Source organism: Thermobia domestica, chromosome 3 (assembly GCF_964235325.1).
Source record: "Thermobia domestica chromosome 3, izTheDome1.hap1.1, whole genome shotgun sequence".
Lineage (NCBI taxonomy): Eukaryota > Metazoa > Arthropoda > Insecta > Zygentoma > Lepismatidae > Thermobia > Thermobia domestica.
This window is the reverse complement of record NC_137456.1, coordinates 115,431,780-115,445,536: the sequence shown is the minus strand read 5'-3', so window position 1 is coordinate 115,445,536 and position 13,757 is coordinate 115,431,780. Positions and strand designations below refer to the sequence as shown.

The 13,757-nt window shown below is 37.6% G+C and overlaps 1 protein-coding gene across 37 annotated transcripts in view; it reads left to right on the top strand.

Annotated features, from left to right (window-relative positions):
- Positions 1-13,757, top strand: part of LOC145680673 (uncharacterized) — a 613,323-nt gene that overhangs the window by 163,066 nt on the left and 436,500 nt on the right. Inside the window, exon 4 of one of the 37 annotated variants that reach the window (XM_081751483.1) lies at positions 7,362-7,746. The exons of 35 other annotated variants lie outside the window; for them this stretch is intronic. In XM_081751483.1, coding sequence (XP_081607609.1) covers positions 7,362-7,692 — 331 coding nt within the window. In that variant the 3' untranslated portion in view covers positions 7,693-7,746. Of the gene's footprint in view, positions 1-4,020; positions 7,334-7,361; positions 7,747-13,757 lie in introns of those variants that run through there. One more of the 37 variants, XM_081751482.1, reaches the window with a different exon arrangement.

Genomic DNA, 13,757 nt, shown 5'->3' with positions numbered 1-13,757 from the left:
GTAGAGTCTAAAGGTGCAATAGTTCAAAATGAGACAATAATGCCTTATCCCCCCCCAAACAAATAAATACGATATGACATCTGTAATAAATAAGGGATTTATTAAGTCAATAAATCTTCGTGGCTAAGCTGTTAGCGCTCGCGCTTTTGACGTGGGAGACCCGGTTCGTTTCCCGTCGGGAGCTCATATGTTCGGATTCCAGGTTAATCAGTATGTCCCGTCTCGTATAGCCTCGCTGCTGAAAGGGACGTTAAACTCAAAATCAATTCAACTCAATAACTATGTATATATTGTTTGACATGCATGCACTACACCTAACATTTCTGAACGTTTTTAAATGGTGTACTCACTCTTGTGCTCGTAGCTTTCTAAGATTTATTTACTTAATAATTCGACCCGAGTGGTAGCCATGACCACAAGTGTATGTTAATTTTTCCGCTCATATTGAAATTTACACACAGCCTTCCGAAAGAAAACCTACTTCAGTACTATGAAAATCACTAAAATTATAAATTAAAACGGACCTACTTATATATATATATATATATATATATATATATATATATATATATATATATACGTATTAGCCTACCATACAAGAAATGGATTGTTGCTGGTCCCGATTTCTGACATCAGGGTCAAATCGAAGGCCAAATATTTAAAAACTCTCAATTTAAATTTCGAGCTTGAGTTTCTATTTCCCGGTAATGCCGCGCTCTCCATGCCCCCCCCCCCTCCAAATATCGATTCTGTTACAGCTCAGGAAATTAACACTTACAATTACTTTACTGTTTGGTTACAGCTAAGTTGATTCACTATGTGCTACGTTATCAAATGAAGTATAAACCCTACATTGAAGTTTTCCAGACAGCATTATTGGCGTGGACAGCGAACTGCGCAGTGAAAAGAAAGGTGGAAAGTGAAGGGTTACTTTTAATTATACACACACGGACAATGAATGATACGAAGAATCAGTCGTATTAGCAAATGCTGAAACAAATCTTATGTGCTTACTTACCTTCACTAACGTGTCTGCTCACTAAGAGCGCATCCTCAGCATGTACGTTAACATATAGCCACGAGAGAATATATAATTCATATTTTGAGTATAGTTCCAAAAATTCATTTCCGTAAACTGTAAAAGGCAGTGATGTCCAGGCAATAATAGTGCGCTTAAGTTCTATTAAGTTCACTTGTTCTATTTATTGGATATTCTGAGTTTTACGTAAATTACAAACTAAAATGATTTTTTTTTTTGTTTGAGTTTAGCGTTCCACGATTATGCCTGGACGGCTAAGGGAAACAGGACCTACTGATTATAGTGGAATCCGAACCGCTTTTTTTAGTTCAACTGTACCCCCACCGGAAATCGAACCCGGGAACGCACACACCAAAGGCAAGCGTGCTATCGAAAACTAAAATGGAAATTTAACAAAAATTAAAAGATGATGATAATCGATACAAATGTAGAGGATGAATATGACACGTCCCGCGTTCGCCAAATATGGTGGAAGAAGGTAATTGCTTACTTTTTCTTGGTCAACCGCTACGAGCATTTATAAATCCATATGTGACTTTGTTATGCAGAATTAATACGTTCAAATTCACGAACGACTACGAACTAAAGGGTATGAGGATACGGTTGCAAGTAACAACTGTAGTCATAATAATATAGTTCAACTAAGCAACAAAGACAATAGTGGGGAAATCAAAAATGACCAAAACTTGAATAGTTTACATCGTTCATTTCGAAATACGGCTAGCAGATTAAATTTACAAGAAGTGAGAAAAATCAGTGAAATTTGGCGTTATACGAAACATGGATTGGGGGAGAAATCGAGCATCCCCGGTGGGAAAACTTCATTTGATTTCTTCGAGGGGAAACAAAATGTGATTGTGGGAGAAAATACCCCTCATCCCCCCGGTAATTCGCACCCTGAGTACAACTCACGATTCTGCCGAAAGCTTCAGCACTGATTTGGCAGCGCTGCCTCAACATTGTTTGCTGGATCAAAGAATCTTTCATATTGCAATGCTTGACGCTTTGTTCTGTTTTAAACAGTGGTTCTGTCTCGAGAAATAAGGTACTCAGCTGAAAAAATCTCGACTGAAAAAAACAAAACGATTAGCTAAAATCGGAATTTCAATACAGGAGGTTATAAACGTGTCAGAAATAATAATAATAATAATAATAATAATAATAATAATAATAATAATAATAATAATAATAATAATAATAATAATAAATCTCAGAAGATTAGAATACGATACAGAATGAGACGAGAATGTAATAATAGTGCATTTTGAATGCAAGGAAGAGTTTCTGTTTCAATTCCAATTTGTAAGGTTTATTGCCATTGTATGAAAATGGAAACATAGTAAGATTTCTTTTTTCTTTTTTTCTTTTCAAACAATTCAGTTTCTCAAGGCAACATATCATAACTCCAAATCGAAAATGGTTCAAATTTACTGTTATTTCCGGTTTTAATATTGATTTCTCTGCATCAAAACTGTAAATGCTATCAAGATGCAAATTTTTGCAATCGATTCATCGTCCCAACAGCAGGTTCCATTTGCTCCGTTAACCCACTAGTCAAACCAGAAATGTTTTCAATTACTCATTCCAGGTTTCAGTGTTTATCGCCATGGAACGAAAGTGGTAACAGATAGGGAGAAGCGTTTTTTTTTTTTTTTTTTTTTTTTTTGGAACGATTCAGCTTCTAAGGCAACGTAACAACTATTTACAGCACTATACTGAAACCGGTTCAATTTACTGTTACTTCCAGCTTTAATATTGACTTCTGTAGAAAAAAGAAAAAAGAAGCGGTAAGTGCTATCAAGATGCTTTTTTTTTTTTCAATCGATTTAGCGTCTCAAGAATAGATTACATCTGTTCCGTTAACCCTCTATTGAAACTAGAATTGGTTGAAATAAACTTCTAGTTTAAACCTTTTCGCTGTAGAAAGAAAATAAATAGTAATAGCTCGAAGCGTTTTTTAAAAATGATTTATTGTCTCAAAATAAAATGATTAACAACACTCGAAACGTTTTTTTGTTTTTTCAAATGATTCGTCGTCTCAAAACAACATGATTACCGAAACCAGAAGTAGTTTAAATTTGTTTCAATATTGATTTCAGTAGAGTAAAAACGGTAAATGCTATAAAGATGCGGTTATTTGCAATCCATGCAGCGTTTCAAGAATAAGTTTTATCTCCTCAGTTTACCCAATATTCAAACCAAAAGTTGTTATAATTAGCCATTTTCGGTTTCAACGTTTATCGCCATATGCAAACACCGTAATAGGTAGCGAGAACTTCTTTTTTTCGAACAGCGCGTGAAGCAACATATGACTATCCACAACGCTATCAATACCGGAAGTGGCTCAAATTTATTATTTTGTTTTTCAATACTGATTTCCTTAGAGCAAGAACGGTAAAAGGTATCAAAAAGTGGCTTTTTGCAATCGATTGATTGTTCCAAGAATAAGTTCTGTCTTCTTCCTTAGCCCTCTATTCAAACCGGAAGTGGTTGGAATGAACATTTTTTAAAAACCTTTATCGCCATAGAACAAAAAGAATAAGAGATAGCGACTAATGGCTTTTTAATATGGATTCAGCGTCTTAGGAAAAGTTTCTATCTTTGATCTTATTACTTTATTGAAACCAATACTTATAGACGCACTACTTCAAGGTTAAGTATTGAATTTGCATAGTTTGGAAGTCTTAATAGTTAGTTTCATACTGTGAAACTATACTTATTATTAGTTGTAGTAATAGTAGTGCTAATACTATTTAATGCTGTTTCATTTCTGTTGTTTTGATTTTTTAAGAAGAGAGAAATCACTGTTGGAGTTAAATGTTGGAAGAAATCACTTTGGAAAAATTACACCGAAAAGTCAGATTTTGAATCTGCAGATAAACAGAGTAGTATTCTGTTCTAATAATTTACTTTAAATGTTCTTACCGTTGGCTTAAAGTCATTAGATATTGGAGTAAATTCTCGTTATTACTCTTTTGCAGTTGTGTTGGAGCTATGCTGGCGCGTGGTGTAAAATCTGACAATATGGTTAAGAGGTTTGCTTGTTCCTTCTGCCCAAAGAGTTTTAATTTTCGGTCACTCCTCCAGCGGCATCATCTTATACATACAGGAGAGAAGCCATATTGTTGTAAGACGTGTGGAAAAAAGTTTAATCAAAAGGATAATCTTAAAACTCATATGATTACTCATTCAGAAGCGAAACTGTTCTTTACTCAGTCAAAAGCAAAACTGTTCTTTTGTGTGCAATGTAGTAAAAGTTTTGAATCAAAGGAAATATTGAGCAGTCACTTGTTGATTCACACATCTGGAAATTAGCTTTGTTCAAAAACTTTTCTTTGAAAATATTACGGAGAAACATAATTTAATTCACGCGTTGTAAAGCAAGGGTGATATGTTAAGTTCAGTATTGTAAGAAGAAAGGGGGAAAAAAAAATCGAAAATAAAAATGCTTGTTACATGGATTGCAGTTAATGACAAATATGAGTGGAATTGCAGTTACTCTTAATGTGTAAGCTTATCAACATTATACTGTAATTGCTGCTAGAGTTTTACACGTACATTATATTTTTTCCTATTAAATATTTTGAGTACGTTCTTCACATGTATTATTTTTATTATTATTTTGTTTTCCAGTGAGACATTTCTTAACTACTGTTCCTCGTACATGAGATAGAATAATGTGAATATATTAAATTTAAAACTATATGCTGGTGTTCTTGGTCGTAAACACTTGTGTAAATTCAACCATAGAACTTTAACATAGCATTAATTTGTTGCGTCCAGTATTATCCATTTATTTTATATTTCTTCTGTTGATTTGTTGAAACACTTTCTTTTACTACTTTCACAGTTACGTTCTTACTATTTTGTTTTTATTAGTAACGTGACTTCTCATGAGTAATACCGAATATGCATATGGATTGTTCCTTAGGATAAAGTTAGTTTTGTATCCAAAACAGTTTAATTCCCTCTCGCGAGGTACTTGTATGTAGTTGTAGATTTCAACTTGACATGCTACCTTTATGAAGCGAATACATCTTTTATCTTTTTAAAACATGCTCGTCTTCTGTATTCAGCAAATAATATACACGACTTTTTTTCTTCTTTTTTTTAAGTAGTAGTAACGAATCTTTCATTCAAGACATATGGGCAAAGTGTTATTTCATTTGTTTCATTTCCTGCCTTGAAATTCTTCTTAAATAAATTAGTAACACGTTAATTTTACGATGTCTTCAATCAAACTTATTTTTCCGTAATTTGTGGAGATTTCACAGATATAAAGACTATTGTCATTAAAAGAAAAAAAAAGAAAGAAATCCATTTTAACTGTGTTTCGGAAACAGTTTCAGCTTTTGTTGAAAAGGAAACATAGTGGATTCAATTGAAAACACAATTTCCTAATGTAGGCAGTTATTTCAGCTAAAGAACAGCAGATTTAAGAGTATTTTGAGTGTGGCGTTCCACGATTATTCAGCTAAGGTTAAGGCATCCTGATGATACGATAGGTGATATTTGTGGAATGACGAAAATGAGAACAGACAGAACTCGGAGTTGAGTGTAGTTGATTTTGATTTTAACGTCCCTTTCAGCAGCAAGGCTACATGAGACGTAGACCTACTGATCAACGTGGAATCCGAACCACGTTGCGTACGTGCGAATAGCAGTAAGAGGAAATGGCTTCCGAAATATAAAATCCCGCCAAATGTGAAGTGAGACCTGTTACACGATTTTTGAACCCGAAATTACAGAATGCAGCTGACATCCATCGGGAATTGTGTACTATTTACGGACCAATAGTAATGAGTGAAAGGAAGGTCAGACAATGGTGCAGAGAGTTTCGGGAAGGGTGTTCAAATGTTCATCAGGATGAGCGTAGTGGAAGACCTAGTGTTCAGACCAGGGGCGGATCCAGGACCGACTTCTGGGAGGGGGGCGGTTGGTTGTCATACTGCTACTTTCAAGGGCTCCAAACTTTGGGATGAGTTTTATTTATATATAAAAAATAAGAAAGTTTCCTCTTGGGGTGGCGATCGCCCCCCCCCCTGGATCCGCCCCTGGTTCAGACGGACGATCTGGCGGAACACGTTAACGAGAAAGTGTGATCCAATCGCCAGTTAACAATAACTGAAGTCCCCAATGAGTTTCCAGAAGTTTCTGCTAAAATAGTATCAAATTGTACTGGTAAGCTGGGTTATGACAAACTGCGTGCGAGTTGATGGGTACCAAAAATGACGATAGGCGCTCATAAAGAACAAAGAACGACAGCTGCACGTGATTTTTGGCCCGCTGGGAGGAGAACGAGGATAACACAGTGACGGGGGATGGAACCTGGATATCGTACGCTACTGAGAAGTGAAAGCAGAAGTCAATGCAATGGCGGCACAATGATTCTCCTAAACTGAGCAATTAAATAAAAAAAAAAAAATCATGGCAACCGTGTTTTGGGTCCAAAAGTGTGTGATTCTTAAAATCACACACATAATATTTGTTCATCACAAATCCTACTTGGCAGGTGCTGGTATCGAACCGGGGACGCCACATGCAGAAGTGAATGCTCTATCACTGAACCACAAGGTTCCTTTTTCCCTCTTTTTTTACTATTTTAGCTTTCCTCCATTCTCGTGTTTATTTTCTCAGGTGTTGTATTTAACTTTAAAAGAATCTTACGTGACGGAAAAGATTTGATTTATTGGTGAATATTGTATGGTGAATTTATTTCGTTTAGAACTTGTAAGCAAGTTACATGTGAGCATAAAATATATTAATGACAATCTCTCTTATCGTGAAATTGATACAAAAGGAGTATCAGAGCAACCCATAATCTGAGAGTGAATGCAAAGTTGTTTTACAGCAGCAGAATGATTATTGTGAGTTGACTGGCATAGGAGCCAGAAAATGATCGGAAGTTAAATATTTGGGAATATGGTATTTAATGTAGGTTCCAGGCAGAAATAGCAGCTCTTAATAAAAAGAAATATAATGAATACTGAGATTAGTTCAAAAATATGATTATTTTGTCGCTAGTTTTGTACTTTTGTAACTGTGACACAAAACATTAAACCAGGAGTTTTCAACTTTTTACACTGGCGTACTATCAAAGCATATTAATACCACCGTACTGCATAGGTATCGCCAACAGCGGCACGTTTATCATTTATTGAAAAACTGCTTTAGGCAGTTTTGTTATCATAACGCTTTTACCACTAAAAATGTGTGTGTTTTGCAGCTGAACGAGTATAAGCGTTAGACTGAATTTTTGTATTTTATTAAAAGTTACTTTCAACGGATCTGAGTAAATTTTCTTGAAATTCCTCTATTGCAGTTACATGGGAGCTATGGTGAATGAAGATGTAAGCAAACATGGTGCAGCCAAGAGATACGTTTGTTCCTTCTGCTCAAAGAGTTTTGATTTCCGTTGTCGCCTTATGCAACACCAAGTGTTGCATACAAGAGAGAAACCCTTCTTTTGTAAAGTGTGTGGCAAAACATTTTTCTGGCAGAGTAACTTATCCAATCACTTACTAGTGCATGCGGAGGAAGCACCATTTGCATGTGAAAAATGTGGAAGACGTTTCAAGAAAGTGGATTTATTGAAGAAACATTCAATTGTTCATGAACTCAGTGAACTATTACGTTGTGATATTGCAGACTGATGTCTGTAAGAACTTGGAAGGAGCTTGTGGTAGCTTATATTCTTTGATAATAAAATCTTTGTGCAACAGTGATCTTTGTTATCTTTTCTGATTTGAAGTCCCTCAAACCCTCTCGTCACGAGCGGGAATTTCAACAGGATATATATCCTTATGTCCATAGATCAAATGATTTTTCATAGAATAGCCAGGCACGTGGAATAGCGTTAAATACGCCAATCTACGGCAACAGGAAGTGTAAGATAAGTTTCTGTGGATAAGTGTGATAATTCAGTTTGTATGATGAACTACTCAGTAATCCTGGGAATACTTCATTGGATTGTACTTATCTGTGTGGTCTCTCCCTACCTCTTCGATATGCTGCGTTGTGGTGCCACAGTATGTTCAATAGAGGATGTAGTTACCTTGGAACTCTTAGAGAGATTGCATAAAAGGTTTCCATATTGTAAATCAGCTTGCTTTACATTTACGCTGATAATGCATCTCATTCCTAGAAAAGACCCTTTTCAAGGCTGGCAGTGGTTCGTAGTAGCGAAGTTGGGACAACTGAGACCTTCCCATGCATGTTCGTTAGACTTGAGATCTCGTGAGCAAGGTAGCCAGTCAAAACTCATGGGTTCTTGATTTTAATTTTTTTTTAATTAACGTCCCACGATATGCACCTAAGCTAAAGGAGACGTGATGAGATGAATAATAAGGTAGGATGAAGGAAGTAGGGGAAACGGAAACCCCGAGTAAAGGTACGCATAAAGTGTTTGCACCAACAAAGTTCACTTGGCGTGGGTTGGGATCGAACGAGGGATCCTACGTGCCAGAGGTCGCTCTACCACTGAGCCACCGCGGCCCCATGCATGGGTTCTCGTGTTACAAGTACTCTTGTACCAAATAAGTGGTATGTAGTAAGGCATTATCTTTTACTAGACGAACGCTACAGAATGCCTTCGTGTCCTTGCTGTGTTTACGTGGCTAGTATATGGTATAATATTGAGTGCCCTCTTTCAAAATTCTTGGGCGTTGTATAAGCACAGGGTGGCGAGAACGAGATTGAAATCGCGGGTTCGAGTTTCACATACCAAGGATTTTTTTTGGGGGGAAGGGATAACATATGTTGCGTAGTATTGTTGTATTTATTTCTGTTCTTTCCATTTGCATTACCAACCATGTTACAAATAAAGTGTAGGAAAAAATAAGTAATGAAACTGGCAGTAGTTTCTAACTAATTTCGAATATTAAGGAACATGTAAATATTCATGATAATTTGAATATGTATATATTCGGAAGCAACATGGCGTTCGCAAAGAGAGAGAAATTAGAGAAATTAATCCTAACAGAAAAATTAAGAAATGAACTACTAGGACAGTCAAAAAGTTCCCGGAATGTTGTAGTTTTGGCTTTTGTGATGTAATCATAGTGAACCTTGTACAGTATAGCCCTTAGGTTGCCTAATTATGAATTTGACAAATGTAAACACGTTATAACGAGCAGCGTAAGAAAAGGGTCAAATGGAGGAGAGTGTAATGATCTGTTGGCGCAATTTCACAGATCGAGCAACGCTAACATCAAGTTCATGTGCAAATTGGTGAAAAATCTACATCAGAGACTTTGATAGCCTTAAAAGCAGTTTACACCATTGGATGTTCGGATCTCCCCAAAGCTAAAAATGGGCCTAAAAATGGTATCCGCTTTTGTCGCCGTACAAGAGATCAAAACTAACATGGCGGCTAAATTTCGGAAGATGCCAGAAGAGGACTTCCGTCAGTGTTTCCAGCAATCACAGGAGCGGTGGGGCAAGTGTATGTGTTCCAAACGATTAAGTAAACGTGTACATGTATTGTGGTAATAAAGAGCTATAACAAAATTCCGGGAACTTTTTGACTGCCTTGGCATAAACCAACAGCAATGCACAAATTTACTATTTTCGAGCCTTAGCTTGCCGAAAAATTGCCCGAATGTTTTAAAAATACCAGAATTTGTGAATGGATTGTCAGATGGAGGTCGAGTAAAAACACCTCAATATTTTGAGTAGTAAATTCCATTGATTTCCACTAGATATAGAGCAGGGGAAGACATAGGGTAGAAAATACAGTCACAGTGGAAAATACACGACTTCTTTTCCAAACTAATAAATCGGGAACCCATGAGTAAACCGATAGATTAATGAAATGTAGGACATTAGAAGAGAACTGAGTGCAGAACTCAACGCCTGGAATGAACTATTTCTACAGTCAGTGCTAGAAGAGCTGCATAACCTCATTATTCCCGGACGAACAACTACAATCTTCCAATATGACAGCCGATCAATACACACAGCTAGACCTATTCATACGTGTTTCGAGGAAGATCAGGATCAACTTCGCACATCTTTTGTCCGCTTAATCCCCCGACTTGAACATTGTGCAAGGGGGTCTCAGCCTTTTCCACTGGCATGGCGTACAACCAAGTCATATTAATTATGAAAACCATGGGTTGTTCATACCACCAAGAGAGGATCGCATATCACAGGTTGAGAAATCCTGTTGTAGAACACCTATGGTGAGTTATACAGCAAAGAGTCCTGCATAGTTTCTTCCAAAGACGATTTTGGGGAAGGGGGCACTTTCGTGTTACCAATGGATATATCGCAGATGAAGTTAGACAATTGGGTGCCGCGCTACTTGAAGAATGGTCCAGTATTCCTGTGGAAACGATTCGCCAGTTATTTGTCTGGGACCTACAATGATTACAAACTACTAGAAGCATTGTATGAATAAGGTAAGTATAATTTTGTTTCCATTATTCTAATAATTGTGTATATAGAAACATGACAAGATATATGTCTTGTTATTTGTTATGAATAGATGGCACTGTTGAAAATATTATTTCACTGACAATATAGAACCATATGGTAAATATATTTGGATGGTGCAAAATGATCATTTTCATAGGAGCATCATTTTCAAACTATTCGGGGAGGGAAGGGGACGAAGATCACAGTACCTGATTAATGAAAATAGGTGGCGTCTGCAATTTATCACTTAACTGCCGTTAGCTATCGATTGGATTTCGAGGCGAAAGAGGTCTGTATTTTGCGATGCGAGGAAGTTTTTAACCGCAAGTTGCACCACCCAATCATCAGGGAAAGTCCTGCCTTCTCAGAAGTGCTCGAGATACCGGAAGAGATATCCGGGGAATACAGTGGGTGAGAAAGGTTTGACACTGCAGCTCTTGGAGACCCTGCACAATCCTTTATGCAACATTGGTGTGTAACATGGGCACCATGTACGTTTACTGTTGCTGGATACTTGCGGACAAAAATTTGCAGGCATATCAGGGAGCTCAACACTAACGATCTCCAGCGATATTTTCACCTCACCTAAGAAAAGCATAATGAGTCACTCGCACACAAACCACCATACCAGCAACAAAACTATCTGTGGGTGGAAAGATGGTTTAAGACGTTCACGATCCAATCATTGTTCTGACCGATATGACTGTCATACCAGATTATTTTTCATCTGAAGCGACAATCCGACGCAGGAGACTTTTTCAGTTATTTCTTACACTCAGAGAAGTGCATACCTCAAGACGGCTATTCTTTATTATTTTTTTAAATTCAGCGTTCCACGATTTTTTACCGAGGCTAAGGGAGACGGTATTGATGATGAACAAACTGATGGGATGAAGAAGGTGGGAGGAAACGAGAGAACCCCGACAAAACCCATGCACACTGTTTGTTACGGTAATGATAAAATGATGGAATAAAGAAAGTGGGAGAAAACGGGGTAATCCGGACAAAACCAATGCACACTGTGTTCGTCCACCACAAAGTCCATTTAGCAGGAGCTGGGAACGAAACCACAAGTCTTGTTGGCCTATGTCAACTTAAGTGGTAACCTTGTGTCCAACTTCTTCACTTCACTTTACCGATTGCACAGAGCAACCTAACGACAGTAGTATGGTGTACGACTAATTTGTCTGCAATAACACGAACACTTTTCCGAGGGTCTTCTTCCACCATCTTCCTGAGGAACTCGTCCGAACATGTTAATTCGGTTATCGTAGAGCTCAGTTCACAGTACTGCATTACCAGAATTAAATTTGACACACCAATGACGATTGGTGCGTTCATTCGCTCCTTGCCCAAATATATATATAATGTGTGTGTGTGTGTGTGTGTGTGTGTGTGTGTGTGTGGTGTACAGAGTTTGTGTCGTTACTCGCGTGACTAGCCCATCCCTGTGTTGTGTAGCTGAGGTGAGATTTGCACCAACATGGTACGAGAACACAACTGAGAGTCTAGTTTAGATAGTTAATAGTAAAGGCGTTCCAAATCGATTCTGCGTATTGTTTCTCTTTTCTTTTACATTTTTACACTATTTCTTTGCTTAAGGCACACAGATTGACAATGGAGAAAAGTAATTATGACTACTGTTTGGTGAACGATATATATGCAAAATATCGATCAGAAGGTAATGCACAATCAACTGTAGATCTGGAGTGTTGAACACTAGAAAAATATGATACTGTCAGGTAGATTCATTGGTCCTCCGGGAATGCCGCTTAATATATGATCAGTTTCCTTTAATGCACCGCAGCCATCTTTGTTTCCGCAATACCAGTACATGTTCGTTAAACTTGTGAGGTTGGTCATTACACTTTTTCACTTACTGAAACTTGTCATCTCGAAACTTTTGACACAGATGAGTCTTAATTCGGCCAAACGAATAGAAGTCTGATGACGTTAGGTTAAGATCATCATACAGTTTTTCCTATATTGCATCATCTCCCCTATGAGAGCCATGGAACATTACGAGTACGAACTTTTCTGTATCACGGTGGTTGGATTAGCATTAACACAGATCCTTGTGCCATACCTGTGTGTTCTGTAATCTTTCTCGTGGTGATGCATGTCTTTTCGGATGAGCTCCTCTGACTGACATTTCATCGGCTGTGACGGTTGACGTCTATCTCACGTGACTGGTCCTGAATGCTGTAGTCATCTTACAGAAAATTTGCAGGGTTAATTCAACCAAAATTGAGTTGCTGGTGAGCGAGTTGCTTTGTCAACATATATGAGGCGTATCCGGAGAGAAATACATTTTCGCATTCCCACCGCTGCTGCATTGCGATCGGGGTTCTGCGCATGTGCGCTTGTCGTCCTTGTTCGTCTGCTCTCAACTGACGCCATTTTGGTTGCTCTGCGTAGTGTTATCTGTTTACAGTGCAAGTTTAGAATGTCTTAAGACGATTGACGATCCCGTTGACTATGAGATTCGTTCGGTAATTCGAATTTTAAACGCAAAGAATGTGAAACTGGCAGAAATTCATCGTCAAATTAAAGATGTTTATAATGAAAACGCAATGACTAATAGAATGGTGAGAAAGTGGGTAAGGAAGTTTAATGAGGGTCGAACTAGTGTCCACGATGAGCCACGGAGTGGTCGGCCTTCTGTTGTCAACGATGACTTGGTGAGGAAAATCCGCGAGAACAGACGTTTCACTATGACAACACTTTCAGGCGAATTCCAACGAAGTGAAACTCGCTGTGCAGCAATGGTTCTCATCACTGGCGGCGTACTGTGTCAAACTCACTGGCGGCATCGTTCTGTGAGAAAGGACTAGATAAGTTGATGCACCGCTACGACAAATGCCTCAATAACGGTGGAAACTATGTGGAAAAGTGGTGTAAGATATGTTCTTTCTTGTGACTATATATATATATATATATATATATATATATATATATATATATATATATATAATATGTTGACTATATTTTTTCCAAAACGGTACTTACTTTCCGGATACGCCTCGTACCTAGCTCTCGGTTACTGGGTTACTGCAGCCGAATACTTTGGCTAGTTAATCTTCACTCGTTTAACTGAGTAGTGGAGTAATTCAATCAAAAGAATTAATTAACCGAGTTCCTACACGGTAAAGATAACGGAGAAGTATTAATGTAGCATATATAGTTGATAAAAGTAACCCTCTGGCTGTAGTGCTCGGCTGTTTTAACCGAATGTATTGGTTATTGTAGTCAAGGTAAATGGTAAAAATAATCCTATTTACTTAGCAGATTTTTCAGTTAC